The 25,112-nt window shown below is 42.3% G+C and overlaps 1 protein-coding gene and 1 long non-coding RNA gene across 5 annotated transcripts in view; one reads left to right on the top strand and one right to left on the bottom strand.

The window, feature by feature from the left end:
- The window catches only part of LOC148889223 (uncharacterized), a 36,625-nt gene that overhangs the window by 8,922 nt on the left and 2,591 nt on the right, over positions 1 to 25,112 (bottom strand). The window contains exon 1 of one of the 2 annotated variants that reach the window (XR_016116812.1): positions 3,899 to 6,504. The exons of the other annotated variant lie outside the window; for it this stretch is intronic. This is a non-coding gene — a long non-coding RNA (uncharacterized LOC148889223). Of the gene's footprint in view, positions 1 to 3,898; positions 6,505 to 25,112 lie in introns of those variants that run through there. 2 annotated transcript variants of the gene reach the window in all.
- Positions 284 to 25,008, top strand: ugp2b (UDP-glucose pyrophosphorylase 2b). Of its 3 annotated transcripts, none has more exons than XM_089011342.1 (10): positions 284 to 540; positions 6,521 to 6,648; positions 10,447 to 10,554; positions 14,091 to 14,276; positions 21,350 to 21,483; positions 21,980 to 22,277; positions 22,378 to 22,575; positions 23,788 to 24,030; positions 24,235 to 24,339; positions 24,457 to 25,008. In XM_089011342.1, the coding sequence occupies exons 2-10, from the start codon at positions 6,535 to 6,537 to the stop codon at positions 24,562 to 24,564; spliced, it is 1,494 nt and encodes a 497-aa protein (XP_088867468.1). In that variant the 5' UTR covers positions 284 to 540; positions 6,521 to 6,534; the 3' UTR covers positions 24,565 to 25,008. The 3 variants fall into 3 exon arrangements, with proteins under 3 accessions (XP_088867468.1, XP_088867467.1, XP_088867466.1); XM_089011341.1 differs by lacking the exon at positions 284 to 540 and adding an exon at positions 678 to 813; XM_089011340.1 differs by lacking the exon at positions 284 to 540 and adding an exon at positions 881 to 1,270.

Below are 25,112 nucleotides of genomic sequence, written 5' to 3'. Positions count from 1 at the left end.
TTATGTAAGGTACGTCAACATACATTGTACATATAAAGAATCCTTAATACATTTGAAAATAATTGTTTTGCATTTTTGTAGTGGGTAGATCATTTTGACTTTGTTGTTTTTATAAGTAGCTCGTATGCTGAAAAAGTGTGAGCACCCCTGCTCCAATTCTTGTCCTTGCTTCACAAACCCATTGGCGCATGTCAGTGACGTCATATTTCGCATACCACACTCTGATTGGCTCTGTCTGGCGATCAACGCCTGCAATTCGTTCACGTTTGGAATTTCACTTTCAGAAGGGAGGGGAAAAACTCGATCAGCTATTTCTTCCTTTTTTAATCACATGCTCCCATCGTATTTATTTATTTTTCTTCCACAACCAGCTAGCCTGGCATGTTGAGCAATAAAAGGCACATAGAGGAAATAAATGTTCGTGTTTATTTAGTGGTGTGAAGCGCGTGCGCGCGCGTGTGTGTGTGTCCTCTGCGGGGAGTTGCTTCCCTTGCTTCCTTCCGAACCACAGGACCGGCCATCGACCACTACGACAAATCGGTAAGACTAAAACAACCCGGGTGTCGTTGATATGCTTTTTCAGTAAGGAACTGGCTAGCTAGCTAGCTTAACCAATCGGGGTTTCCCCCGATGTCTCATTTCTGCTACAATGGTTGCTCTTTTTCGTGGTGCGCAAAGTTCCTCCCTTTTTCGGTGGGATCTTGTGTGCGCATCGCATCTGAGTTGCGTTCGTTCGCATCTATGCGTTTGACAATGTTCGTTAACTACGGCGGATGGGGGCGTTCTTCCCGGGAGGTTAATCATTGATGAAGGGTGCGTATTAAAAAATCAACAACGGGAAATCGCCGCCGTAATGTGGTCGTAAGGTTGGGAGTTAGCATTGAAGGGTAGGACGAATGACAGAAGGGGTGGGAGTCGAGGTCAGGAGTCACAACCAGGACTTGTGACGTGATTTATGTCAGAGGTGGAAGTGGTGGGGTGTTAAAGGATAATGTGGGACTACATTTCATTTGGCGACTGGTCAGTAAGATAAGTGCGAACGTATCCCGGTTTTTGCCCCTTTTTATGCCGTGGGCGGGATGTCCTATGATCTCGAGTTGCACTAGTGATTGGACCTTCACCGCATGAATGGACAGTCAGCGCTCAGACCAGGAACCTTTACTGTGTTGCGGGATGACACTGTGGAATTAACTTGCATTTATTATAAAGTGGTATTTCGTTTTTGCATCGTATTTCCTGACCGATTTGAACATGGCCCTTTATCTGGGAGGTAAGGAGATGAACAAGACACATTTTGTACTTTAATTCTTCCAACTAGACTTATTTTGTGGATTCAACAAAACTTTCTGTTTCAGATACTCCCCAATTGAAGCAAATTAGCATCTAGAATATGCGGCGTTGTTTAGATCTGTGAAAAACATGACACTGGTCAACATCAAATTTGGTTGAAAGGCTTATAGTCGCCCCCTAATGTGTTTTTGATGCTGATTAAAAAAAAATATTTTCTTTTCTTCTTGCACATCAGGCTTTTTAGATACACTTATATATTTTATGTTTGACCAATAAAAGCATGTACAATTCGGACGTCACCCATAGCTATGGCATTTCAGGATAATAATGCACCTGCTGCTGAACATCACCCAAATTCAGAAATATTACAAAATATGTTCCATATTATATTCATATTCTAATATTATTAAAAACAGAGGTGCCAGAGGGGAAAACATATTAAGATCACTCACTGTCAAGAAAAGTGGGACACTGAGAAGACGGACGAGAGTAGACAGCAGTACAAGGAGATACAGCGCACGGTTAAAGGATGAAGTGAGGAGGGCGCTGAAGAGGATGAAGGGGGGGAAAGGCACTCGGGCCTGATGATTTACCAATTGAGGTATGGAAGTGTCTTGGAGAGGTGGCGGTGGTGTTCCTGACTGGGTTATTCAACAAGATCTTAGATGGTGAACAGATGCCTGAAGAATGGAGACGAAGTGTACTTGTGCCCATTTTTAAGAACAAAGGCGATGTGCAGAGTTGTACTAACTACAGAGGAATAAAGTTGATGAGCCATACAATGAAACTCTGGGAAAGAGTAGTTGAAGCTAGACTAAAGTGAACATTTGTGAGCAGCAGTATGGCTTCATGCCAAAAAAAAGAGTACGCCAGATGCAGTGTTTGCTTTAAGAATGCTGATAGAGAAGTACAGAGAAGGTCAGAAGGAATTGCAGTGTCTTTGTAGATCTAGAGAAAGTGTACGACAGGGTGCCCAGAGAAGAGCTGTGGCATTGCATGAGGAAGTCCGGAGTGATAGAAAAGTATGTCAGAGCGGTGCAAGACATGTATCATGACTGTAGGACGGTTGTGAGGTGTGCTGTCGGTGTGATTGAGGAATTCAAGGTGGAGGTGGGACTCCACCAGGGGTCAGCTCTGAGCCCCTTCTTGATTGCTATGGTGATGGACAGGCTGACAGACGATGTTACACAAGAATCTCCTTGGACCATGATGTTTGCAGATGACATTGTGATCTGTAGCGAGAACAGGGAACAGGTGGCAGAAAAACTAGAGATGTGGAGATATGCCCTGGAAAGGAGAGGAATGAAGATCAGTCGCAGCAAGACGGAATATATGTGTGTGAATGAGAGCGAACCAAGTGCAAGAGTGATGCTACAGGGAGAAGAGATAAAGAAGTTGGTGGAGTTGTTTAAGTACTTGGGGTCAACTGTCCCGAGCAATGGAGAGCGCGGAGAAGAGGTGAAGAAGCGTGTCCAGGCAGGCTGGAGCGGCTGGAGAAAAATGTCAGGTGTGATGTGTGATAGGAGGGTTTCAGCTAGAATGAAAGGAAAAGTGTATAAAACAGTGGTGAGACCAGCCATGATATTTGGACTGGAGACAGTGCCACTGAAGAAAATACAGGAAGCAGAGCTGGACGTAGCAGAGCTGAAGATGTTGAGGTTTTCTTTGGGAGTGACCAGGTTGGATAGGATCAGGAATGAGTACATTAGAGGGACAACTCATATTAGAGGCTTTGCAGAGAAAGTCAGACGTGGGAAAGTCAAGCAAAGTAAATAACTGCTAACTCCTCCTTTCTTGGTCTATAAATGTGTTATTCCGCTGTTTCGTCGCAACGTCAGAAGACTGAGATGGTTTGGACATGTCCAGAGGAGAGAGAGTGACTATATCGGGAGAAGGATGCTGAGTATTGAACTGCCAGGCAGAAGACCGAAGAGGAAGTTTATGGATGTGGTCAAATAGGACATGAAGGTAGCTGGTGTGAGAGAAGAGGATGCACAAAACCGGGAAAGATGGAGGACAATGATTCGCTGTGGCGACCCCTGAAGGGAAAAGCCGAAAGGAAAAGAATACTCACTGTCAAGAAAAGTAATTATTTGCTACTTTGTAGATAAAAGCGAAGAACCGCTAAGCTGAAGAAGGTAACAGTTGAGTTTCTGTTTTGATCGTTTGATCATGTTGATGAGCTTGATATTTTTTTTCTTGGTCCATTTAAAACATGAGAAGACACAAATTGGCACATTTCCAAAAGTACTGCAAATGAGAACGCCCACCTTATAGCCTCTAATTCACACCTCAAGCAGAAAATTATGCCCGTAAGCGCCTGTGGATCCTACACAGAGTCCAACGGAGAAACAAATTAGCCTCCAAATGAATGCCAGTCAGGAAACCTCAATAGCACCTCTTCTACTGAGAACCCAGCAAAGAAAATATTTTTGGGTCCTATCCAAGACAGAAATGTAGCGCCTGATGAATAATCATCCAGAAAATAGAGATCATTTTCACCAGTGGATCAGGGACATCATGGTGGAATGTGCACGTCAACGACAAGCTAAATGTTGAAAGCAAAGACTCAGCTGTAGCATCCATTGACGAAAAGAGATTGTCTCACATCTCCTGTCCCACGTGAATCCGCTTAAATTCCAAGCCGCGACAGTTCCACATACGCATCGGCGCTCTGCGCTGACGCTCCTTCGTATCGCGGGCTCCTCAAGCCATGCATCCATCCAGCCGCAGACTGTCCAACAGACAGATTGATCACGCATACATGACACCACACTGCCCCTATCAGGCAAACATGCACAAAACCGGAACAACCATTACTTGTATTTTATTTTAGGATATTAAGATGAGCTAAGAAAACATTTATTGGACACACAATGGACAAATTCCCAAATTCACAGCAGTGAAATTATGAAAGGGAGAAGTAGAAGAACAAAATTTAGGAGCTGCTGTAAATGCAGCCACTCTCGTGGCGCCATCTTGGAAGTCCTACTTAATAAATAACAACACAAAACATAAGACACAGGCAGTGATTCAATCTTAACCACTTTTCTGCCAAATATTTGTCGCATGAAGCAGTTATAGAAGAAAAGTAAATCAAAGTGTCCTTTTTCCAGTGGATCAGAGAATGAAGAATGCAGAGCCTGGTTCACCTGTTTCACACACAACACAAGTCTCAGTTTCCCTTTTATTATCAAAATTAAAAGAAAAGGGAAGTCTATTGTTCCTTGAACGAAGACCAACTGCAAAGTATCTCACTTCTCTCTAAATGCGCCGAACCGGATATCATGACACTGTACTTGTAACGCCAACCCTGAAATCATGTTTCCTCTTTGCACTTTTTTTCGCCGGAATGTGTATCTGTAGGTGATAAAGCATGAACAAAAGTAAGCAAAGTAAATAACTGCTAACTCCTCCTTTCTTGGTCCATAAATGTGCTGATCCACTGGTGGAAAGACGCTTTGATTTTCTCCTCTTTCATCTAGAACTGCTTCATGTCATCACAAAGAGGGTACAGCAAGTCCTTGAGAATGAATGTCTCTCTGTGTCTTTGTTTTGTCATATTGTCTCTATGCTGTCATGTTTTTTTTTTGTTCTTTTGACTTCAAGACGGCGCCGCGAGAGTGGCTGCCTTTCCAGCAGCTCATGTATTTTGTTTTCTACTTTCATTCCTTTCATCACTTTGCTGCTGTGAAATGTAAATTTCTCCACTGTGAGACTAATAAAGGCATATCCAATCCAATCCAATTCCGCTGTTTCGTCGCAACGTCAGAGACAGCCGAGCCAATATTTATTTTTCTGAGCCTTTCACATTGAATGCCACCAAAGTGTACTCTTATCGCATCTGTCGGTTAAGAGTCAGTCATGTTAGACCCGACGCTTTGGCGAGTTGACATTGCGCTCGATGATGTCAGTAAGTTTTGCAAAAACAGCTGCTGTTCCTTGGAAATGGGCCACAAAATCACATGTGGAGAGTTTCCGTGCTGCCAAACGTCATCCCGCAATCATATAATTAGATTTAGATTAGATTAGATTAAACTTTCTGTCTCACAATTTTACATTTCACAGCAGCAAAAACAAAATACAGGCGCTGCTGTAAAGGCAGCCACTCACACAGCGCCATCATGAAGTCAAAACCCTAACAAAAATAATCGATGAAAAGGTTTCTTCAGTCATCTGTACATCTTTGAGTAAAGAAGTACAGATGACGGCTGAAGAAACCTTTTCATCGATGGACCACTCCTGTACGACTGAGAGTTTACACAGACGTATAACAAAAATAACAAATAATGTGACACGACACAAAAGACATTCATTCATTCAATCTTAAACACTCTGCACACTCTTTGTTACATGAAGCAGTTTCAGAGAGTGGAGGATCAAAGCGTCCTTTTCACCAGTGGATCAGGTACTTCATGGTGAAATGTGCACGTCTATTACAAGCTAAATGTTGAATGCAAACACAAGGCTGTAGCATCCATTGACGAATGTCTCACATTTCTGTTGGGGTAATTCACCATCAATTTCCTGTCCCACGTGAATCCGCTTCAATTCCAAGCCGCGACAGTTCCATATACGCATCGGCACTCTGCGCTGACGCTTCTTTCTCCTCATCGCGGCGTGAGCAAGAAAGTGGACACTTCCTATTATGTCTCTCGATGTGTATCTGTTACAAAGTAATATAATTCAGTGTTCTGACGTTTCTTCTAAATGTGTTCTCACGTGTGTGAAATGATTAATTCCTGAGTCTCGTGAGTCATTGTCCCCCAAAAGCAAATGATGTTTTCCCACAAATTTGATCGGAAGAACGCAAGGATGCTCCTGCCAAAAGCGTCACGAGCATCTTGTTTCCAGATGAATCTATTTTGTTTGGTTTTGTTTAGGGGTTAGGGGAGGTTCGTTGGTGTTCTAGATCACATCTGTGTCACTCGCGGTTTGTAGACCTCAGACATGAGAATTTGAAGCCCTAAGATTTGTCCGAATCCTGATGGAAATGTGTTTTCAACTTAATTTTGTGGATTTATCTAGATCTATTGTGATTGGTTGCTTTGAAATAATGAGAAAAACATTCTGTGCAGCTGGTACGGAGAGAACACAGAGTATATCGTCGGTATTGACATTCCTGTGTCAGAATGTCTCACTACGACGTGTTTGGCTTGTTCAATTGTCGTGGAATACGAGCGGCTAACTTTCACTCTAACTTTGCACTCTCCCTGTTCGTCCTGTGTAGATCTGGGGAAAGGAATGTTCAACGGAGGGATGTCTCATTTCCAGGAAATGATGCGGCAGCAGTTGGAGAGCTCCATACACAGCGAGATGGAAAAGCTTCTGGGCACCAAGGCGTGCGCAGAGAGAGAGGTAAGATCTTCACTTGACATTTGCAGCCACACCTTTTCACTCTTGCCGAGCATCTGGTTGCGATTTGGAGGGCGGGGTGGGTTGTCGGGAAAACACGGCAGTGACACATACTGTGCTACGGTGCCAATGAGGGTTCCGCCTGCTTACAAACACATACTAAAAGCATGTGTGTTGAGGGTGGAGGGGGGGCACACAGGAGTGAGATTAGTTATTTAGTCGCTTCTGAGTTTATCGCGGCCTCAATCACAAAAGGTGAAAATCAGCAAAATGTTGAATGAAGCTTTGTCACCCTCACGTTCTGCACTCGAGTGTGTTTACTTTTCACTGGCTGGTCTACGTTTTGAGTCACTCTGGGTTTCGATTGTGCAAATGTATATGAACATATTTTTTGTTTTGATGTTGCAGTTACAGATGCTCTCCTACTTACGAACATTCAAGTTACGAACATTGGTACATACAAACGTGTTTGGAGTAACATATGTAGTATTCTCTCCAGTTGTACATATCTTTAAAGAGCATACATTTTATTAAATGTTTATTTTTCACCACAAACCAATACAGGTTACTTATACAAGCCTTTAACATACTTATATAAACTTTAAACATATAAACCTTAAAGGACAACCGACGTCTCCGGACAAGTTGTGTCCATAATTTGTAAAATGGCTGAGCGTATTTTAATAAGATTCCACCGCATATAGCTATATTTTACGTTTTAAGACTCGCACTGAATATTCAGGAAGTCTTGTTTTTGAGTTGGTGACGAGTCCATACGTGACGTCACTAAAGGAACGCCCCTGACAGAAAAAAAGACACATTGTAGCAGTCCTTCCATCACGTCAATGTATTTTGCTGTACTTGTTTGGTCTGAAAACCTCGTGTTGCACCGAAAACCCACCAGAAGAGGGCGTCCAAGCTCCATGGAAGGAATTTATCAGCCTGTGGAAACGGGCTGATTCATTCCTCACAACAGCTCATTGTGAGGAAGCCATTTTGTGCCTCTTTTCTGGGACGCTAAATTGCAGTCCAGATGCCTCAAAATGACACGGAAGGACTTCTTTAATTGATTGCAAACTTGTGTGTTTTCCTCTTCAGAACTATTTGGATTGGATTTGCCTTTATTAGTCTCACAGTGGAGAAATTTACATTTCACAGCAGCAGTGAAATGTAGTGATGAAAGGAACGAAAGTAAAAAAACAAAATACATGAGCTGCTGGAAAGGCAGCCACTGTCGCGGCGCCGTCTTGAAGTCAAAAGAACAAAAAAAAAAAACTAAATAACAAATAATATGACAGCACAGAGACAATATGACAAAACAAAGACACGGAGAGACATTCATTCTTCAGGACTTGCTGTACCCTCTTTGTGATGACATGAAGCAGTTCTAGATGAAAGAGGAGAGGATCAAAGCGTCTTTCCACTAGTGGATCAGGGACATCATGGTGGAATGTGCACGTCGACTACAAGCTAAATATTGAAAGCAAACACGCAGCTGTAGCATCCATTGACGAAAAGAGATTGTCTCACATCTCCTGTTCCACATAAATCTGCTTCAATTCCAAGCCGCAACAGTTCCACATACGCATCGGCGCTCTGCGCTGACGCTCCTTTCTTCTTATCGCGGGTTCCTCAAGCCATGCATCCATCCAGCCGCAGACTGTCCAACAGCACTGACCTTTCCGCAAAACAAAGCGGGGCTGTGAAGATGCTGCCCATTACAAGCGCAAAAAAGCACAATGGCCCCTGTGGTGTCCAGCGATGAGAGTCGAATGGCACAGACATTCCTCCCATTCAAAAACAGTACTGGCATATTCATGCTGCCGAAAAGGCGCAACCGCTCAGCACAGTCTCCTCCTTGACGAATGTCGTGGTCAAAAATGCTGAAAAACAATCTGTATCCGTTCCATACGATGCACAACAACACAAAGAGACAAAAGAAAACACAAAACAAGACAAAAACAACCAAAAAAAGCAAGGCTCATGAGAGCACTTGCTGAGGCTGCCTACTCGGGCGCCATCTTGGACTTATCATATTCATAATCATATTCATAACTGGATGTGTAACAAGAAAGCATATTCTCCGAATGTGAAGCCATTGTTTTGATTCTCCAGCAATGCAAGACGTCTTGGCGTGGCGTCACGAACTGGGGGCGGGACTTTCTGAAAATGCCCAATTCGCAGCTCAATTTTTTGCAGATTTTGGACCCTCTAAGTCATTTTTATCGGTGTTTTGCATTTGAATAAAAATATCATACTGTGTGTTTTGGGTATTTTAGTTGCTATAGCACCTTTTCTGATGTCAGTTAAGAAACAAAACAGTGACGTCGGTTGTCCTTTAAACATACATTCCTTGCAAATTATAGCACTGAAGCAACTTACAAACGAATTCACCTTACGAACAACCATTTGGAATGTATCTCGTTCGTAAGTTGAGGAGTGTCAGTATTTTTTTTTCATGAAGCAATTGAAAGTTTTGGGGGCTGTGTTTATCCTCGACCACCAAATAGCAACAATAGGCTATTTTAAATTAGCTAACCATTGTTTTTGATACTAAAAGGGTTAGGGCACGGGTGCTCAATACGTAGATCGGGATCTTCCAGTTGATCTCCAAGACACTATTGGCAGGTCGCATGACAAGGTGATGTGACATAGTCAGGAACTTATGTTACACAAATAAAGTTGAGTTTAAATATAATGGGTAGATCATTTTGACTTGGTCATTTCAAACGTAGCTCCCATGCTGAAAAAGTGTGAGCGCTCCTGGATTAGGGGATTGTACTATTCATAAAGGCTGATCTAGACATTTTTGGGTGTGCCGTGTACTATTTCAAAGCCATTTAGATGTAAAGAAAAAATATATTCATGAACAAACACACAGTGAATTATTTTCTATTAATTTTGATTTTCAGCAGCACATCATCTCTCCGCTTTGCGATGGGTGTGTTTATTAAGTGACACACAGCTTCTTACTCAAGGGTGTAAAATTCATTTTTTGCCGTGGGCCACATTGTAGTTACGGTTTTCTCTTGAGGGCCGTTATGGAAAAGCCATTAGAATGTTTTATCCCCTCCACATATTACATCAAGAAGGCATAGAAGAAGGAATGAATAACTAGTTTTCAAATCTTAAGTCAAGAATAATGACTGTTATTGTGGTTTACATGGGACAATTTGAAATTTTGGTTCGGAACAAGCATCATGTCACTCCACCTGCTTGATTTGCTTTTGCGGGCCAAATAAAATAACGTGGTGGGCCAGATTTGGTCCCCGGGCCTTGACTTTGACATCTGTGTTCTAACCCTAACAAACACTCCACCTGGATAAAACTACAAGACACCAACATATTACTTTAATAATAAGGAATACCAATCCCGAAAGATGTGATCCTCCTTCTTTAGTTCACACTTCGACGTTATCAGCAACAAGTGATTATAAAAAACGTCCACGCTGGGATATTATGACATCAATCTCTTATCAATGGGAAAAGTACAGCCACTATCAATCCCCGAAATGGAATTTATTACTTCTTGCAAGGGTGCGTTTAGCCCGTGTCGTTAACCAATGACTCTTGAATTGTTTTTCCCCCCCTATTTTTATCCAATGGAATCAAGGATATGGTTTTCAGATTATCTGATTCAGGGAGGGGGGAAAGGCGCTGAAAGTGAGCTGTGCATGTATATGTAGTAATGTCTATGCACATGTTGCAAAATCTCCTGATAACTTCTGCTAACAACCCAGGCTAATCTTGTATCCTGCAAGATATAGCAATCTTACGAAATATGGATTTTATGTGTTTCAGGCATGCAAGAAAGATTTTGAGGGCTTCAGAAATCTCTTCCACAGATTCCTCCAGGTCAAGGGTCCATCGGTTGAATGGATCAAGATACAGCGACCCCCCGAGGACTCTGTGAGTTGGCCGCCCATCTATTCGTGTGCTTATAACGGTCACAAAACACAAACTGATAAAGCCCAAAGCAAGTAGTCTTTAAACGTTTGATGTCAGAGAATTGAACTTTGGACGATCACAGTCCACGTTGCTCAACCCGTTAAGAAAGTTGACATTCCCACCATATGCGGTCATAACCACTGAAATTGACCTGCGTATCACTGTTTGTGGATTGTTTGGATGTTTGTCCGGCTATACCATGTACAAATTTGGCAATCTTTAATGTCTTGTCAAAAATCAATGTGATTTGTTAAACACTGCATTTTTATGTGCTACTGATGAATTGGATTGGATGAGCCTATATTCGTCTTGCAGTGGAAAAATTTACATTTCACAGCAGTAAAGTGATGAAAGGAAGAGAAAGGGAAGAAATAGAGAAACAAAACAAAAAACAAAATGAAATTAATCTAATGGGACATAACACAAAAGACACAGACAGTCATTCAATCTCAAGCACTTTCTGCACCTTCTTTGTTGTATGAAGCAGTTCTCGATGAAAGAGGAGAGGATCAAAGCGTCCTTTTCACCAGTGGATCAGGGACATCATGGTGAAATGTGCATGTCCGCTACAAGCTAAATGTTGAAAGCAAACGCAAAGCTGTAGCATACATTGACAAAAAGAGATGGTCTCACATCTCCTGTCCAATGTAAATCCGCTTCAATTCCAAGCCGCGACAGTTCCAGTGCATCGGCGTTCTGCACTGACGCTCCTTTCTTCTCATCGTGGATTCCTTTTGTTTTTGCAGTTATTATGGATAGGCGAGGTTTCTGACTGACAGCAACAAAGAAGGCATCAGCATGTTGGAATAGCGGTTAGCCTCCCAGTCAGAAAAACTGATGGATGTGCAGTGGTTTTAGACAGCGTTAAATTGGGATATACATCGGCAAAGCTTGCGAATTGAAATCTATGGATCACTGTATTTGTCATTCAGTCATAAAATCGGCTGCAGTTGATTTTTCAGCAAACTTGCGACCGCATGAATGATTCACGGCCCAATGACCCAATTTGGGGTTCACCAGCGGAACAGTAAATTGTTTTTTGGGCATGCAGACCTTCTGTCTCGCTGCTCTTTTATAAAACGTCCTCAGTGGCTTGCCACAAATGCACAAAGACTGCTCTGTCTTTGTGTTGTCACACTGTAACCACCCAGAAACTCCATTACCATTCTCACCTCCCCAAAGACCCCCATACTTCTCCACTCAGCAGCTCTCAGTACGCCTTCTCTTCTTTTCACCACATGGGACACAGAGGAAGTGTGACGAGATATTATGGCATACCAATAAGGAAATTAAAGAAAGTGATTAACAGGACTTTTTTTTATGACAATGATGCGTGCTAATGTGGTTGTTTCAAAGAGGACAGCGCTAACATCCCATTCCAGGAAAATGTCGGCTTTCTTACAATTATGTAATTCCATTGACTTTTTCAGACAAAAAGTACAGGGCATATCTATTAACCCTTTTTATGCACTCTGTAAACATGTGTGAGGATCAGATTAACTCATTCACTGCCAGACGATGTGCGAAAACGTGTCCACTCCAGTGCCAGGGTTTTTGTCATTGTCACACAAATTCCAGGACCCACAGGATATTGAGTTTTAGAACTATATAAGCATTCAATGGAGTGTAAGAAACCTTAGACTCTCTTCTTTCATCAGAAAAAAAGAGTTAATTCCTAAGTTATATGGGTCTGGAGTTATTTGAGCGTGAAATCGGGGCAGCTGTTCAAAATACAATACAATACATAAATACTGGTTTATATAGCGCTTTAACAACAGCCGAAGCTGGAACAAAGCGTGAACATGGACAAAAGGGAAATCCTGCCCCCTTGTGGAAGGGAAAAAACATTGCCAGAAATCTGGCCAGCGATTTATCGGCAACCAAGCAAGAATAAACAAAACCCGAGCTAATTCAGGAATGGCGCTCTACGTCATATTTTCAATTCCGGCAAAAAGCCGGGAATGGTAGTGAATGAGGTAATGACATTTCCATTTATTTTAATTGTATAAAATCCTTTCTAGTTACAAACGTATGAAACGTTTATCTCATGGCACCAATGTATGATCTTGGTTTTAAACAGCACGGCAAGATCAACAACATCAAGTTTAGTGCAGTTCCTTCCTCCATCGAGCTGATAAATAGCATTTTATTTGTGTAAACACAATCTCTCCTGTTAAAGGACAACCAACATCAGTTTTTTGTTTCCTAACTGACATCAGAAAAACGTTTTATAGCATCTAAAATACCCAAAACATGCAGTATGATATTTTTATTCAAATACAAAACACCAATAAAAATGACTTAAAGTGTCCAAAAAATTGAGCTGCGAATCGGGCATTTTCAAAAAGTCCCCCACTCAGTTTGTGACGTCACGCCAAGAAGTCTTGCATTGCTGGAGAATCAAAACAATGGCTTCAGATTCTGAGAATATGCTTTCTTGTTACACATCCAGTTATGAATATGATTCAAATAGTTCTGAAGAGGAAAGCATACATGTTTGCAATCGATTAAAGAATTTATTCCGTGCCATTTTGAGGCAACAATGGGGGGAAATGTATCACCCAAAAAGAGGCAGAAAATGTCGTCCAAGCTCCTGTGAGGAATTAATCAGCCCGTTTCCACAGGCTGATAAATTCCTTCCATGGAGCTTGGTCGCCCTCTTCTGGCGGCTTTTTGGTGCAACACGAGGTTTTCAGACCAAACAAGTACAGCAAAATACATTGACGTGATGGAAGGACTGCTACAATGTGTCTTTTTTTTCGGTCAGGGGCGTTCCTTCAGTGATGTCACGTACGGACTCGTCACCAACTTCCTGAATATTCAGCGCGAGTCTTAAAACGTAAAAAACGTAAAATATAGCTGTATGCTATATTGTCCGGAGACGTCGGTTGTCCTTTAAACCTTCACCACAAATATTCTTGTTGTTTGGTCACGCTGGTTACAAAAAAATGCCTGTTGGCTGCTGAGCAATCATGTGAGGAGGGAAACCTGACAGAAACCGCAGTGGTGCGGTGGTTTACCTCTTGTAATGCTTCACAACACGTATTAGTAGTACGGGCAGCTGCGAAGCGTTTAAGTATTTATGCGCACGTCAGCTAAGTACACATTTTGAGCCCCGACATACTTTGTTTATGTTACCTATTTTGTCGGCAGAGTCTTGTGTTTTTAACCTCATTCTCTTTGAGAGGAAAGGGGGGTCACAGTTGTGGTGCGCAAGCAGGAAGTTTGCAAAAACGCACACTTACAAGATTCATTTCAACGTCACTCCTGTTCTATCGAGAAATATATGATGCACTTTGGGGTTTTATGAGCAATCAGCCATACGAGCAGACCGGCTCAGACCACATATAATGAAAACTAAAAGATGAAACAAAACTAAAAGGGGCTTAAATAGACTCCTAATGATACAAACCTGACAAGCAGCACAAAAAAAATCATCCTTCTAAAGACCCGCGAGGTACATTTCTCACATGATGCCATTTGTTATGCGTGTCCAGATCCAACCATATGACAAGATTGCTGCACGAGGCCTTCCAGATGGCGTTGCCGACAGCCTGAACAAGCTGGTGGTAGTGAAGCTGAACGGAGGTCTCGGTACCAGCATGGGTTGCAAAGGCCCCAAGAGCCTGATCAGCGTACGCAACGAGAATACCTTCTTGGACCTCACCGTACAGCAGATAGAGGTAACTGCAAACATGGCCAACGCTGTCCAACCACTCTTTGAGCTTGAATCGCATTTAAAGGCTGACGACAAAGAAAGTCTCAGAGACGAATGTAAGCATGACTTCTGATGGGCTTGGCAGGAAGTGATGGCGTGTTAGCGTCAGCTGTGTCTGCTCTTGGCTTGCTTGTTATGATGACGTGTTCCTCCACATGTTTGCGTAGTTCAAGTTACATGGTACCCCGCCCCCCAGAAAAAAACACAAAACTCAGAAATTTCGATACATTGTAAGAATGAAAATTGTAAAGAGCAGTACATTGGGGAGACTCAACAAATTCTCCAAAAAAGACTTTATCAACATTGCAGGGATAATACACGTGGGCCTCAATCGGCAGTACATTTGCACCTAAAAGCTAGCAACCACTCATTTGACGACAATGAGGTTAAAATCTTAGCGAAAGAACATAGATGGTTTGAAAGGGGGTAAAAGAAGCGATTCTCATAAAACAACTACATCCTTCATTAAACCGGTCTGGTGGGGTGAAGTTCAATTTGGATCGTTCATACAATAGCCTGCTTAGGCAACATTCATAATGCTGATGAGGTGATACCGGAGGGAGTGGGGTAAACAGGCCAGTCGTTAGTCAGGAATGTAGGAACAATCAGTGGGGCCACAGGGAGTGGTCCTCTGCTCCCCCCAACCTGAGAGTAGGGACCTATCATAGCTGTGTCCGGCGCCGCCATGTCTGGACATTAGGGATATATAAATAGGTGCCGATACGACCAGTAAGACTTTAGTTCGCTGACGAAGCCTCTTGGATAGGAGGCGAAACGTCCGACACCTTCAAAAAAAGTACAGATGACGGCTGAAGAAACCTTCTCGTCGATGGACCACTCCTGTACGACTGAGAGCTTACACAGACGTAAAACTCAGAAAAGTATTATATTTCTGCTCACTCAAAAAAAAAATCCAGTCATCAGCAGCCAATGACTTTTTTTTCAGGATGGATTGGATTTACCTTTATTCGTCACGCAGTGGAGACATTTACATTTCACAGCAGCAAAGTGATGAAAATAAGAGGAAAGGAAATAAAGAAGTAGAAAAACAAAATACAGGAGCTGCTGAAAATGCAGCCACACTCGCTGAATGTATCGATATGTATTTTGCATTGCTCACAACCTGTTCTTGGCTCGCGACGAATTTTCTTCTTTGCACACTCTTTACTTGTTCTCTTTTTATCCAATTCTACTGGCCAATGAAGGAGGGCAGCAGTGTCATTCTCCTTCATGCATTCTCTTTTTCTTTTCCTTCTGTAAGTGCCAAACAACTGATGAGCTAAGTTTGTCCTGAATTCTAACTGAGTCCTTTTTTGGAGGCGACTTGTTCTGGTTTTCACTTGATGGTTTGGAGACAGTTTCATCAGTATAATTCCATTGCAAATACAAATATCCACTAGAAACCAGAACAGGTATTTCCACCATTTGAGTGATTTCCTGGAGATAGCGTATGACGCACGTAGTTGATCAGCCCAAAAGTATTTGAATGGTGATAGAAGTTCATCAATGCAACAATCACGACTGTCAGATGCCAAAATGTCTTTTGTATATCTTTCCAGATCCTGATGAGAATGAAATAGATACGTGGGGGGAGGGGGGCATCATATTTGCTTAAACTCCTTTTCAAATACAATGAGTTCATTTGGACATCCTCTGGTTCGTTAGCCTATACTGTCCGTGTAAACACAGTGAGTGGGTGAGTAACGGGAGGGGCACTACCAAGGGGCCAGATGGGGCGAAGAAGGATCTGTCGGTTCTACGGCAAACATTGGACACCATGTGTTGTCCAGTTATTCAATAAATCGCTTGCATGCAGCACTCTAGGCCAGGTAAAAAAAGAATCCACTTTGTTTGATTTGCTGCTGTGTACAGTTCATCTGTAAGTTTGTGAATATTTAGTCAACGTGTGCCTCAATGTGAGCGGCTGTGGTTGTGTTTTGGAAGGTTCCTGTGGGACGCCGCAGTCCCACCCCCACCTCGATCCTCCCTGTCCACCAGTACACTGATCTCTTGTGTCCCAATCACAGCGCCCCAGTTTTGCTCAACTCAGCCCTCATCGCATTACCTCCAGTCCCCCAAGCAACCTGTTTGTCGAGAAAATAAGAGACCATTCACACACACACACACACACACACACACACACACACACACACACACACACACACACACACACACACACACACACACACACACACACACGCACGCACATCGTCCTTTTTCGGACTACCCCATTTAGTTTTACTTTACTGCATGTTTGGGTTTACATAAAACATACAAATTAAATGCAGCTCAGTACAGTTGTATTTAACTTTATGGTTCAACATATTTGCCATTAATATTTCAGTGCTGTTTTATCAGAATCAGAATCATCTTTATTGCCAAGTATGTAGAACACATAAGGAATTTGTTTCCGGTAGAACACGCTGCACGAGTATCGTCGTCAAAAAAACTGCTAAGTGGCACTATACAGTTCCATTTTGGCTACTGTTGATAGAGTTCAAAGAGTTAATGGCTTGGGGGAAGAAGCTGTTTAAATGTCTGCTGGATTTGGTGCGCATGGATCAGTAGCGCCTGCCTGAGGGGAGTAGCTGGAAAAGGTGGTGGGCAGGGTGCGGAGGGTCCAGTAGGATTTTTCGCGCCCTAGTTTGGATTCTTGCAGTGTGCAAGTCCTCGAGAGTGGGTAAGGCGGTGCCAATGATTTTTTCCGCCGTCCTAACTGTCCGTTGAAGTCGGATTTTGTCCATTTTTGTGGCGGCCCCGGTTCGTGTTGTGGATGATATATTTCCCAGTCTGACCTGTTGTGTCCGTCCTGTCAGGAAGCTGAGGGTCCAGTGGCAGATCGTAGGGGACACACCAAGCTGGAGAAGTTTGGGGATCACTTCAAATGACTTCTACTGAGCGTATTTTTCAAATATTCCACGGCATATAGGTATATTTTACGTTTTAAGACTCGCGCTGAATATTCAGGAAGTCTTGTTTTCAAGTTGATGACGTCACGTCAGGAGCGGCCCTGACCGAGAAAGCGACACACAATGCATTTTGGATACTTTGTTCTGAAAACTTCGTGTGGCGAAATTAGAAGGAAAACACATAAATAAGGCGAGGGTAAATCGTTGTGTGGTGCACCAAGACTACTATTTGATACTAGTTGACACAAATTCCCAGCAGACAAAACAGCCCATTTCCAACGGAGCTTGGGCGCCATCTTGTGTATTTTCTGTGACGCTACATTGGAGTCCTGACAGCTCGAATTGATACGGGTGGACTTCTTTAATCGATTGCAAACATTTATGCTTTCCTCTTCAGAACTATTTGAATCAAAGTCAGCTTTATTGTCAAATATGCTAATATGCATGACATACAGCACAGATGAAATTAATGTCCTCTCGGACCCAGCATGCAAGGCACTAATAGTTGGCTAACGTGGCTAAAAAAGACATACAATTGACAACAGACTATACATGTAATTTCTGAATGTAAAGTGAGGTACTGACGTATGTAAAGTGAGGTAGTGACGTATGTAAAGTGAGGTATTGACATATATAAAGTGACGTATCGTATTCATAACTGGATGAGTAACAAGAAACCATCTTCTCCAAATCTTAGGCCATTGTTTTGATTCTAGAGCAAGGCAAGACATCCTGGCGTGATGTCACGAACAAGGGAGCGGGACCTTCTGAAACTCGGCATCTCCGATGTCATTTTGAAGTAGTTTTGGGACACTTTAACTCATTTTTATTGGTGTTTTGCATTTGACTAAAAATAGCCTGCGTGATTTGGATGCGATAAAACGTTTTTCTGATGTCAGTTAGGAAACAAAAAAAATGGTGTCGGTTGTCCTTTAAAGCGCCTCTTGTTGCGGCATGGAGAGCCCCTTGACAGCAGCACGTGGGATATATTCCAATCACTGGATATTTATTTTTGAGGTGGTACTTTGTGTGAAACGCTTGTGAACTACTTGGCTGAAGTGTCGGGGGGGGTTAGGTTAAAAACTGGCCTCGCTTTCTTTGTCGTTTTCTTCGCAAGGGCAAGGCAGTGTCAATACGACGTGCGTCACAAGTTGTCATTGTTTGCAGTGCATTATGATTCACATTTGAATGTGTGTTCAAACATCCTGAAGTGAGAACAAGACTTTTCACAGAAGGTGTGGCCTTTTTCTTCCTTTTGTTTTTTATGACCGGAGGCAAATTGTCAGTCTGTTTAATGAATAGCAAATGTTTTGTTCTGTTAGCAAAAAAAAAAAGGGGTGGGGGAGAGAAAACGTCAGGTCACTCCCTTTTTTTCCCCTCTCTCAGGACATTGGACTTTATTCTTATGATGACATTATTTTTGGATTACCATGATAATGATGCATTTCTCGCATTTCAGGATTTTATTTGATCATTTTGGTATTTCTTTATGATCGAGCTGGCTTTCTAGTGTCGATACATTTTCAGGTCAGATTTTTGAGTGGTTGGTGAATGAACACACCAATGATTTTTTGTATACATTTTTGTATTATATTTCTTTCATAATAGCAGTATTTTTGTCTGATCAGATTGGATGTTTTCTAATCTTTTTTTATTTATTATCGAGTATTTAGAATGTCTTTTGTAATATTTCAGTATTTCAACTAATATATCCCAAACATTTGGTCAAATCATTTTGCATTATGTTGCATCTTTTTTCAAATTTGATTTTCATTATGTTACACGTCTGTCATATCTTTGAGTTATTTTCAGATATTTTGCCCAATGATTTTTTTTCATTAAGTCTTAACTATTATATCTTATATCTTTTTGTAGTAGTGGTGTAGTTTTTGCGTAATATTCTGTGGGTGTTTTTTTCTATGTAGTTTTCATGCAATTTTGTTCCATATGTTTTATTTTCCAATACTGTATTTGTTTTTTAGGACTTCAATTTAAAAAAGGTAGCGAGTATTTTTGTCCTTGAGAGTTTTGAAAGACACTTATTGATTATAAATAAACAATACGTCTGTGTAAGCTCTCAGTCGTACAGGAGTGGTCCATCGATGAGAAGGTTTCTTCAGCCGTCATCTGTACAAAAGTGAAGGTTTCGGACGTTTCGCCTCCTATCCAAGAGGCTTCGTCAGCGAACTAAAGTCTGACTGGTCGTATCGGCCCCATTTATATATCCCTAATGTCCAGACCTGGTGGCGCCGGACACAGCTATGATAGGTCCCTACTCTCAGGTTGGGGGGGGGGGCGCGGGACCCCCCCCCTGTGGCCCCACTGATTGTTCCTACATTCCTGACTAACGATTGGCCTATTACTATTATTATTTCAATTTCGGGAAAAATTTTATAAACAAATCCATGGTTGTGCTATGGGCTCACCAGTTTCACCCATAGTGGCTAATCTTTACATGGAAGAGATGGAGAAACAGGCCCTCACATCCTTCCCAGGGACAAAACCTAGACACTGGTTTAGATATGTGGACGATACTTTTGTCATAATTAAGAAACAAGAAATTCAATCCTTCACAGATCATCTCAACTCTGTAGACTTCAACATTAAATTTACTCGTGAGGACATTCAAGAGAACCAACTAGCCTTCTTGGATTGTAAAGTAATTATAAAAGAGGACAGAGCGCTAAAAACAGAAGTCTTTAGGAAGGCTACGCACACTGACCAATACTTACTTTTTGACTCTAACCACCCTTTACAACATAAACTAGGAGTTATCAGAACCCTCCAGCATAGGGCTAAACTAATACCAACTAGCACTGAAGGTAGAGAAAAGGAGTCAAAACATATCAGGAGAGCACTCACTAACTGTGGGTACCCTCAGTGGTCATTCAACAAATGTCAGAAAGAAAGAATAGCGAACGAAACCAATAATTCTCAAGATTCTAAAAGGAGAGGAGTAGCAGTACCGTACATTGCAGGAGTTTCTGAAAAATTACAAAGAGTCCTTTGGCAACATAAAATTCCTACTTATTTCAAACCGATAAACACGTTAAGGCAAAAATTAGTGCATCCAAAAGATAGGCTACCAAATGAAAAACAAAGTAATGTAGTTTATTCCATACATTGTAAGAATGAAAATTGTAAAGAGCAGTACATTGGGGAGACTCAACAAATTCTCAAAAAAAGACTTTATCAACATCGCAGGGATAATACTAGTGGGCCTCAATCGGCAGTACATTTGCACCTAAAAGCTAGCAACCACTCATTTGACGACAATGAGGTTAAAATCTTAGCGAAAGAACATAGATGGTTTGAAAGGGGGGTAAAAGAGGCGATTCTTATAAAACAACAAAATCCTTCATTAAACCGGTCTGGTGGTGTGAGGTTCAATTTGGATCGTTCATACAATAGCCTGCTCAGGCAAAACAGGTTAGGCAACTTTCGCAATGCTGATGAGGGTCGTTATGCTGATGAGGTGATACCGGGGGGAGTGGGTGTAATAGGCCAATCGTTAGTCAGGAATGTAGGAACAATCAGTGGGGCCACAGGGGGGGGTCCCGCGCCCCCCCCCCCCAACCTGAGAGTAGGGACCTATCATAGCTGTGTCCGGCGCCACCAGGTCTGGACATTAGGGATATATAAATGGGGCCGATACGACCAGTCAGACTTTAGTTCGCTGACGAAGCCTCTTGGATAGGAGGCGAAACGTCCGAAACCTTCACTTTTGTACAGATGACGGCTGAAGAAACCTTCTCATCGATAAATAAACAATGTAAATACAATAAAAATATTTTTGTTTCATAATTACAAAAACATATTTTTGTTTAGTATACAGTATTTTGGTTAGTTTGCTGAAGGATTTTGTGTTCTTTTTAACAATGTATGTATTTTTCTGGGCATATTTTTTGTGGAGTTTTTTTACACAATTCTGCAATTCTCAGTTCCCCGTTTTAGGTCTAATTATGATTTCATTATTGTACATTTCTTATCCCCGATATTCAAATTGTGTTAGGTGTAAGAAAAGCACCCCACCCACGCCCCCCAAGTTTTAGTATTATGTCCCCAATAAAATGTCACTGCTTGTCCTCATGATAAATTGAAGTTGGATGTTTTTGTGCTTTCCACGCAGCACCTGAATAAGACGTACAACACAAACGTGCCTCTGGTACTCATGAACTCCTTCAACACAGACGAGGACACCAAGAAGATCTTGCAGAAGTACACACATCACCGCGTCAAGATCCACACCTTCAACCAGAGCAGGTAAATCATCTCGTAGTGTCACTAAGCCAAATGCACGTTGCGGATTATTTTTTTGAATGATGAAGGAAATGTTCAAAACTATAAAGTAAGGCGAGGGGCATTCATATTTCACACCGGTGTCCGTCAAATGGAAAATTACTGTACCATGCGCCATCAAATATGAATGAAGACTCACGTTTGATACTTTTCAATAAGAAAGGCCAACGTCACGCAAACGCAGGCTAACGCAGTGGCGTTGTTAGATGATGAAATAGCACCAAATGGTTCAAATGGGGTTTAAGGGTCAGGAATTTGATTCGGCGATGGACATCAAAGACACGGAACCGTCAGACCATATCAGAGCATCGGGCCGGAATAAATCCTCCTTTTAAAAATCTCTCCCCGTGTTGAAATTGATGCTCACCGGAGAGGACGCAGATCCGTTTGATCCCCCTTTGATCAAAGACTGCATCCGCTTTGGACGTTGTCAAAGATGTCTCCGTTGCCTTCTCCTCAGGTATCCACGGATCAACAAAGAGTCGCTGTTGCCCATTCCCACCAGCCTGAGCACGACGGGCCAGAACACGGAGGGCTGGTACCCGCCGGGCCACGGCGACATCTACGCCAGCTTCTACAACTCGGGCCTGCTCGATCAGCTGATTGCCGAGGGCAAGGAGTACATTTTTGTGTCCAACATTGACAACCTTGGAGCCACGGTGGACCTGCACATCCTCAACCACTTGGTGGGACGACACAACGGCAAGCGATGCGAGTTCGTCATGGAAGTGACGGACAAGACGCGGGCTGATGTCAAGGTGAGCGCCGCCGGAGTTGCGTCAAATGACCGTCAAGTGGCGCTAGTAGGTCTTCGAAATTGCTCGAAGTTAACTGTGGGGGGAAAAAAATGATTCACAGGGCGGCACGCTGATTGAGTATGAAGGCAAACTGCGCCTGCTTGAGATTGCTCAGGTGCCCAAAGCCCACGTGGACGAGTTCAAGTCAGTGACCAAGTTTAAGATCTTCAACACCAACAACCTTTGGATCTCACTGTCTGCCATCAAGAGACTACAGGAGCGGAAAGCCATGGACATGGAGATCATAGTCAACACCAAGGTGACACATAATGCACTCATTTTCAAGTGTGTTCTCCCAGGGTTCTCTTTCATTGTTATCTTACAATGTTAGCTTCAGTGCTAAATTTAGCTTCCAATCTTAGCTTCGACATTGGATTGGATTGAATTGGATATGCCCTTATTAGTCTCACAGTGGAGAAATTTACATTTCACAGCAGCAAAGTGATGAAAGGAATGAAAGTAGAAAAATGAAATACATGAGCTGCTGGAAAGGCAGCCACTCTCGCGGCGCCGTCTTGAAGTCAAAAGAACAAAAAAAAAACTAAATCTTTTTGGACATTACTTTTATTGTAGCTTACAACATTGGTTTGATTGTTAGCTCTAACATGAGCTTTCAAAGTTGGATTTAGCCATAGCTTTCTGTGTTAGCTTTCAGTATTAACCTAGCTTTTAATGTGAGCTTCAGCTTAAACTTCTAATATTAGCTTCCAGTGATTTCTTTCAATGTTTGTTTCAGTTGGCTTCCAGCGTTACTTCCAATGTTAGCTTTAATTTTAGTTGTGTTAAGTTCATTCCGTCTTCCTGACATCTAATTTAAAACAGATTCTTATCTTAAAGACAGTGTATTGTCGGTGTTCAAACATGAAACATGTCAGGTATTTGAACACCGACAATACACTGTCTTTAAGATAAGAATCTGTTTTAAATTAGCTTTAATTTTAGTTTCCCATGGCAGTTCTGGTAGTTGGTTGTGTTGAAGCTTATTACAAGGCAACATTAGCTTTCCGTAAGTGTCCATCGTTAATTTTCAATGATAATATATGAAGTTAGCTTTCAATATTACCACCATTGTTTGCTTTTAATGTTAGCTTTCATCATTGGTTTCAAGTTTGCCTCCCAAAGTTGGCTTTCAACTGTTAATTATAACATCACTACCAAGTAAAACAAACATTTACTTCTGACATAACCTTCCAGCATTAGCCTCCAAAATTAATTTCCAATGTTAGATTATGAAATGAGTTTTCAATATTAGCTTACGTTCCAATGTGACCTTTTAGATTCTCAAACTGCTCTCATGTCAGAACAAAAGGAGGCCAACATTCAATTTTCCTGATTTTAGCTCACAAAATTATCTGCTAACTTTTACCACTGTTACCCAAATAGCTCGATTCAACACAAAAACAAAAGATACACATACAAAAATATAAACACAGTATTGTCCATAAGGATTTACTGTATGGCTCTTGTGCAGACGCTGGACGGAGGTCAGAACGTCATCCAGCTGGAGACGGCGGTGGGCGCAGCCATTAAGTGCTTTGACAATGCTATGGGCATCAACGTGCCCCGCAGCCGCTTTCTGCCTGTCAAGACCACCTCGGACCTCCTGCTGGTCATGTCCAACCTATACAGCCTGGACGCTGGCTCACTCACTATGAGCCCCCGCCGGGAGTTCCCTACAACGCCACATGTCAAGCTCGGGAGCTCCTTCACCAAAGTACAACAATACGATAATTTACGACACAAAAAAAGAACAACTGACAAAATCGGGGTCAAGCGTAGGTTATGGCTTCATATAGTTTTAACAAAAATGTTAGGTTTCCAAGTTAAGCTTTAAAGTCTGTGTTTGTTATGTTATGTCTTAGCTCTGAGACCAAGTCAGTAGTCTGAGTCTCACAGAGCTGTGTTGTCCTGGAATCAGGTTCAGGAGTACCTGACCCGCTTCGAGAGCATCCCTGACATGTTGGAACTGGACCATCTGACCGTTTCCGGTGACGTAACCTTCGGAAAGAACGTTTCGCTCAAGGTAAAGCGCCTCACGAGTGTCTCTTGGGCAACATTCAAGGAGACAAACGAAATTGTTGCAGCAATGGCCTGTCACACAAGCACAGATTTGATTCGCTGTTGGTGTATCCCGCGGCAGGGCACTGTGATCATCATCGCCAACCACGGCGATCGCATTGACATCCCGGCAGGCTCTATGCTGGAGAACAAGATCGTGTCAGGAAACCTGCGCATCCTCGACCATTGAGAGCACGACCTCTGTCATTCGGACCTTGCCTATACCAGTCATCGAACCTGGCCGCTCCATGGACATATTGACCCGCCTTCCTGGCTTCACTCGCTGACCAGTTTCTTTTTATTTCTTAACGAGACGCTGCCCCCTGCTGGCCGATAGACGAAACTCAAAGCTCTAATGTGAATATAACTGTACTATGCTTCTATCGTAGCATATTAACAAGGACTGAAGTCATCTGACCGAAATTAAGTTGAAAGCCTTATCTACTGTTCATTTGTGTCATTGTATCACGACATTGTGCATTATGATTTCATTCTTTTTTCTTTGTCAATCAAAATGCCAAACATGCAAGACACACACATATCGACACGCACACACACATGACATAAGATAGCAATACGTGTTGGAAGTATGACTGAGGTCCGATTAAAGTGCAATATCATACACAAAACTATAGCTATATGGTTGTGAAGAGTCCCTGAATTGTGTTTTTTTAGGAGGCGGGGGGGGGCAAACTAAGATTTCAAATCACTTTTAAGATATGTCAAGCCTGGTTTCGG

Source organism: Hippocampus bargibanti, linkage group LG13, assembly GCF_051943395.1.
Source record: "Hippocampus bargibanti isolate YZ-2025 linkage group LG13, ASM5194339v1, whole genome shotgun sequence".
In the NCBI taxonomy this organism is placed as follows: Eukaryota; Metazoa; Chordata; class Actinopteri; order Syngnathiformes; family Syngnathidae; genus Hippocampus; species Hippocampus bargibanti.
The sequence above is the reverse complement of the archived record's forward strand: the minus strand, read 5'-3'. Positions and strand labels throughout refer to the sequence as shown.

Excerpts from the sequence above, each read along its gene's own strand:
- ugp2b (XM_089011340.1), top strand. Across the intron at positions 10,555-14,090 it reads AGCGACCCCCCGAGGACTCT|ATCCAACCATATGACAAGAT; the intron begins GTGAGTTGGCCG and ends ATGCGTGTCCAG. Across the intron at positions 14,277-21,349 it reads TCACCGTACAGCAGATAGAG|CACCTGAATAAGACGTACAA; the intron begins GTAACTGCAAAC and ends CTTTCCACGCAG.